At 46.2% G+C, this 6389-nt stretch overlaps 1 protein-coding gene across 1 annotated transcript; it reads right to left on the bottom strand.

Annotated features, from left to right (window-relative positions):
• Positions 1-218: 218 nt before the first annotated feature.
• Positions 219-1480, bottom strand: HCAR1 (hydroxycarboxylic acid receptor 1). The gene has a single exon (XM_044658759.1). The coding sequence runs from the start codon at positions 1442-1444 to the stop codon at positions 416-418; it is 1029 nt and encodes a 342-aa protein (XP_044514694.1). The 5' UTR covers positions 1445-1480; the 3' UTR covers positions 219-415.
• Between the last annotated feature and the right edge of the window lie 4909 nt (positions 1481-6389).

Below are 6389 nucleotides of genomic sequence, written 5' to 3'. Positions count from 1 at the left end.
CAATTTGCTTTCCAGTCTATGTAACTCCAGGGGGAAGAGCATGTAGACTAGTCCTATTTTTCATCCTCTGCTCTTCCTTTTCTTCACTGACACGGGCGTCTAATCACACTGGCATCTCTGCTCCCATGACTGCCATGCTCTCCACCCCCCCATGCGCATGTGTGCACTCTCATCATTATTAGGATAAATAAAAGAGACCACAGACACTCACTTCAGGCATCTGGAACGTGGCAAAGAGGTTTAATAGCGGGGATTCCATCCATTTCTTGAAGACATCCCTAGGGAAGGCAGTATTTTCCAAGGCAACCTCCTCTTCTTCCCTCCCTCCCGCCCCCACTTTCTTCCCACAAATTACTTCCATATCACCTATCTTTTTGTCTTTGGTGTCCCAATGAATTCTGCTGGGGCATGGCATTCAAAATATTTGGAGGTCCCACTGAACATCTGGATGGCTCCTGGAGTTATCCTCCATGCCAATACAGCTCTTGGGGCAGAGTTTTGATGTTGGCGTCCCTTCTGGGTTCTGTGCCTTTGACTCTCCCGCACGCTTGGGTCTTAGACCCCAGATCTTGAATTTGGTGTAGACTTTTGGGAATGAAGGGCTTGAAAAATAGTATACCAGGGGGTCCAGCATGCTGTTCATGTAGGTGAAGCTGAGGGTGACGTGAAGGGCCACGTGCACAGACCCGTCACAGGCGCTCGAAGGGATTGTCCAGAGAAAATACAGTCTGGCCGAGACGCTGGGCAGGTAGCAAGTGACAAACACGGCGGCCACCACAACGATGAACCGAGTGGCCTTCTTCACCCGGGTTTGCCTGGTCAGCTGCTGCCTCTGCCTCAGGCTCCCGATGATGTTGAAGGTGCAGAAGGAGATGATGCCCAGAGGCAGGAAGAACTCCAGCTGGAACATGATGTCGTGCCAGCCATTGGCAGACTCCATGATGAAGCTCTCGCAAGACACCGTGTTGCCCTGCACGCACAGGTGGCTCTCGGTGAGCAGATAGAGAGTTCCCGCGATGACCACTACCCAGAGGGCACAGGTGATGCAAGCCGCCGTCCGGTTGGAGATGGTGTTCAAGGTGTGATGCGGGTGGACCACCTTGAAGTAACGATCTATGGCGACCACTGTGAGAAACACGATGCTCCCGGCCCGGTTGGTGGCCAGCATGAATAGTACCACTCGACAGGGGACGTCTTCAAAGACCCACTTCCGATTTTTCCGGTAGTAATCAGTCCGAAAGGGAAGGCACACCATCAGAAGGAAGTCAGCCACGGCCAGGTTGAACAGGTAGATGGTGCTTGGTTTCCATGACTTCATGTGAAAACAGAAGCCACACAGAGCGAGCCCGTTGCCCAAGGCTCCAAGCACAAATGCCAGGACCAGCAAGGGAGGCATCACCTGGGCGATGGTGTCCCCTTTGATGAGGCAGCAAGTTCCGTTCATGATTGAGAGAGAACCAGGGAGCTGGGGTGCCAGGTAGTTCTGCCAGTCTGTCAGCTGAGCTGAAAGCTATCTGAGCCTCCCTCGGCAGTACGCTGGCATTGGCCAGCCAGCTGCTTCTCTAACTTCACCACCCTGGGATGCAGGTGTCTCACATCACACCCAATCTCGTCTCTCCCACCGCAAGAGCAGACATATCAATCAGGAAATGACACAGACAGAGGGGCCTCTCTTGGCCCAGCTCACAAGCTGGTGGCCTCCCTGGGAGAAAAGTGGTGCTCAGATGGGAAGCACGATGAGCTTGCCGGCTAAGCGGTCCTTTCCCAGGCAGCAGCAAACAGATCCCAGGCATCCCTTTCTCCTGATCGCAGTGCCTTCTCTTTTCTCGCCCAAAGAGTGGTTGGAAAAATATTCCTTTTCAGCCAGCCTGTTTCTCTCTGGAATCCCTCTAGTCTGGCTAGCACAAACTGCCCGAAAGGCACCAAAAGCTTGTTTGCCATCCCTCCTGGCGGGGAAAGGCAAACATTTCCTGGAGTTGTTCCCTGCCTCTTTGCTTGTGATCCTCCCCCTAACCTTTGACTGACTGCCCAGTTCTCTCCTCCAACCCCATGGGGTAGCAGAAGAGAGGGCCAGCTCTCTGCAATACCATGGACTTCTTCCCATGTTCACATCTCGACACATGGAGTGGGGAAGGAGGAGAAGAGATCAGAGACAGATTCTGAGAAGTCATTCTTAAGAATTCCAATGGGTTGCAGTGCTGGGAAAAGCCACCATGACCACTTACCCTCCCAACCCGTGCCACACTCCCCCTAATACATAGCCTTCCTCTGCCCCCAGATGGATTGTGCAATTTTTTAAAGACATAAAATGGAAACATTTCTCATAGGTCTACCTCTTGGGGAGTCCGATCCCCCCACGCTACCGGGAAGCAGAGCCTGGTATGTTGGCAAAGGAGAATCAGGCTCTGAAATTGCCACGAGTGACCGAGGCTGAAAAATATTTTGCTTGTGGGTTTCACTCAGTTGGCAGGGGGGCAGTAAAGAAAGTAGAGCTGGGACTGAGGGATGTGGCCAGCTTGTCTGTGTACTCAAATGACCAGACACAAATGTTAACCATAGTGTAACCCAGAGAGGCCCCCACTTCCAAACACGCCGGGCTCATACGAGCCTGGCCTGATCCTGGGAGTCTGACCCAAGAAGGGCCACCTTTCTTTGCAGCTCACCATTCCCACCTCACCCTGCTTCAGGAAAATCTAATGTTCTCAAAGTATAGCTCATGCCCAGCTCTGTGATCCCATACAAACAATCAGGGTAATAAGTGCATACTGGGCATGGGGCAGCCTTTCATCTCCCTCAGAGAAAAGGTAGAAGGGACAAAGGACTCACAGGAGGCTACAAATAGGCACACAAATGCTTGAAGTTCTCAAAGAGCAAAACTGATCCCCTTAGAACAGAACTGACTTAGAGATGCTCTCAGGGTAATCTTTTTTTTTTTCCTTTCCAACCCTTACTTTCCATCTTAGAAGCAATATTATATTTTGTTCCAAGGCAAAAGGGCGGTAAGGGCTAGGCAACGGAAGTTAAGTGACTTGCTCAGGGTCACACATCTAGGAAGTGTCTGAGGCCGTATTTGAACCTATCTCTAGTCCTGGCTCTCAATCCACTGAGCCATCTACCTGCCTCACAGAATAATCTTTTGACATTCCAATGACTACTTCTTTCACACAAAGACCCATCTAGTCCCTCTAGATTTATGGTACCAAATTCTGGGGTACTAAAATCCCATCTTTTACAGAAGCCTTCCCAATCATTTTTTAAAATTAATTAATTTTTAAAATTGATTAATTAAGAAAATTTTCCATGTTCTGTCCCTCCCCTCCTCCCAACCCCCACCTGTAGTCAGCATTTCCACTGGGTTTTACATATGTCATTGATTAAGACCTATTTCCATATTATTAGTGTTTGCACTGGGGTGATCACTTAGAGTCTACATCCCCAATCATGTCCCCATCGACCCATGTGATCAAGCAGTTGTTTTTCTTCTGTGTTTCTGCTCCCACAGTTCTTTCTCTGGATGTCTTTCCAATCCTTTAAAAAAAATTTTTTTTATTTTAAAAGCCTTACCTTCTTTCTGTCTTAGAATCCATACTAGGTATCCATTCCAAGGGCTAGACAATGAGGATTAAGTGACTTGCTCAGGGTCACACAGAAAATATCTGAGGCTAGATTTGAACGCAGAACCTCCCATCTCTAGGTCTGATTATCCACTGAGTCACCTAGCTACCCCTCCAATCCTAGTGCCTTCTCTGTTCATTATTTCCTATTTACTCTTTATCTATTATTATCTATTATATTATATGTCTATATCTATTATTGCTTTATATTATATTTGTTTGTGTGTTGTCTTTGCTATTAGATTATAAGCTCCTTGAAGTTGGGAACTGTCTTTTGTCTGTTCTTATATCCCCAGAGCTTAGGTTAGTGCCCAGCACATAAGAGAAGCTTTATGCTTATTTTTTTCATTCCCCGGGAAAGTAAATGCAATGGTCTGAACCATCTTTTTTTTTTTTTATTTGACCTTCGCTATTTGAGTAACTCACTGGATTTACTCTCCAAATAGTACACTGTTCAGGAGCTATGTGGGCAGTCTTCACAGGCAGCACGCAACATCAGGAAATCCCCTTCTCTCTCCAGAAGGTTCAGTCCCCAAACTCTTTTGATTATTCATACTTACCTTCTGGCTTAATATCAGTTCTAAGACAGAAGGAGCGACAAGGGCTAGATAACTGGGGTTAAGTGAATTATTCATGGTCACCCAACGAGGAAGTTCCTGAAGCAAAATTTGAACCCAGGTTTGTGCTGCTTAGCTGCCCCAGTCCCCCAACTCTTGAACTTAGAACCTCACAAAATTTGTCTTCTCTCAAAGCTGGTACCGCCCGGGACGTCTCCCTTATCTGGCTAGAAGTTTAGATTGCAGACTCCTGCTTCTTAGAGAATGAAGAATCCTTCCTCCATACAAACATTTGGCATTGTTGAACATTGTCCACAAAACATGCCCATATCTGCCTCTGCCGGGTGCTTCTGTAGGAAGTCTCTTAATGCCTAGGGTTGCTTCCATTGATTGAATTGGTGCAAGCACACATCTACAGATGCCATATGCTCTACAGAAGTCAAAATACAAGCATAGTTTTCCCTGCCCGCCCCCTTTCCTGCACTCTCTGAGTGCTGGTCTCTCTTTAAAAAGAGAAAGAGGGGGTGCAGCTGGGTAGTTCAGTGGATTGAGAGCCAGACCTAGAGATGGGAGGTCCTGGGTTCAAATCCAACCTCAGACACTTCCCAGCTGTGTGACCCTGGGCAAGTCACTTGACCCCCATCGCCTACCCTTACCACTCTTCACCAAGGAACCAATACACAGAAGTTAAGGGTTTAAATAAATAAACAAATAAATAAGTAAATAATAAAAATAAAAAGAGAAAGAGGGGGCATCTGGGTAGCTCAGTGGATTGAGAGCCAGGCCTTGCCTAGCCCTTACTGCTCTTCTGCCTTGGAGCCAATACACAGTATTGACTCCAAGACGGAAGGTGAGGGTTTAAAAAAAATTTTAAATTAAAAAATAAGAAGAGAAAGAGAACGAACTGGGCTATTCACTTGCTTTTATAAATATGTCCATAGCTTGCTTGCACATAGGTGTTTACAAGTTGTCTCCTCCATTAGACTGGGAGCTCCCTAACTAAGGGCAGGAACTATCTTTTGCCTGTCTTTGAATCCCCAGCCTTTAGCACAGTACCTGGCACATAGTAAGTATTTAAGAATGTTTGTTGACTGACTGACACAACCTAGAAACAATTCACATCTCACTTTTGGTACCAGGCGTGTGGCCCTGGGTAAATCATTTAACTTCTTTGCATCTCACTCATCAGTAAAATGAGGGAATTGGAGCCAAACGTCTTTACTGTTCCTTTCAATCCCAAATCTATGATTCGATGATCTCATGAAATACTATCATCATTTCTGATTTAGAATGGAACTTTTCCAGATGGAACTAGGAGGTTGCCTGGTCATATTTGAAAAGGAGGAAGCTTTTGCTTATGGAGGGAGGAATGAGCAGAGATTTGGTAGAAATTATGCCTCATGGTCTACAGTCTGGAGAATTTGCCAAATCTCTTGTATGATAGATATTCAACTCTTTTTTTTTGTTTTTGTTTTTAAACCCTTAACTTCTGTGTATTAGCTCATAGATGGAAGAGTGGTAAGGGTGGGCAATGGGGGTCAAGTGACTTGCCCAGGGTCACACAGCTGGGAAGTGTCTGAGGCCGGATTTGAACCTAGGACCTCTCGTCTCTAGGCCTGGCTCTCAATCCACTGAGCTACCCAGCTGCCCCCCATTCAACTCTTTTTAAAGCCTGTTTAGGCAACGAGGTGTCATGGAAAGACTCCTAGACTTAGAATCAGAGGACCTGGATTCAAATATTGTCATTGCCTTTTACTGCCTGTGTGACCTTAGACAAGTCATCTCTCCTCCTCTGCTATTTGGTTTCCTCTTCTGTAAAAGGAATGAGTTGGACAAGATGCCCTACAGTCACTTCCAAGCTGAGTCTATGATCTCTCTGGTCTGTGATCTTGTGTCCTGTTTCACATTGGCCCAGCTCTTTCCCACACTCCTGTACTTTCTCAGGGTATACTTCTTCTTTTTTTTTTTAGTTTAAGTTTATTTATTTAATTAATTCATTTAGAATATTTTTCCATGGTTCCATGATTCATGTTCTTTCCTTCCCCTTCTCCCACCCTCTCCCATAACCAATGAGCAATTCCACTGGGTTTTACATGTATCATTGATCAAGATCTATTTTTATATTATTAATATTTGCGCTGGGGTGATCATTTAGAGTCTATATCCCCAATCATATCCTCAGGGTATACTTCTAACCATGTCAACAACAAGAAGAAAT

The sequence above is a fragment of the Gracilinanus agilis genome, chromosome 1 (genome assembly GCF_016433145.1).
Source record: "Gracilinanus agilis isolate LMUSP501 chromosome 1, AgileGrace, whole genome shotgun sequence".
NCBI classification, from domain to species: Eukaryota; Metazoa; Chordata; class Mammalia; order Didelphimorphia; family Didelphidae; genus Gracilinanus; species Gracilinanus agilis.
Note: the sequence above shows the minus strand (reverse complement) of the source record. Positions and strands in the feature narration are given on the sequence as shown.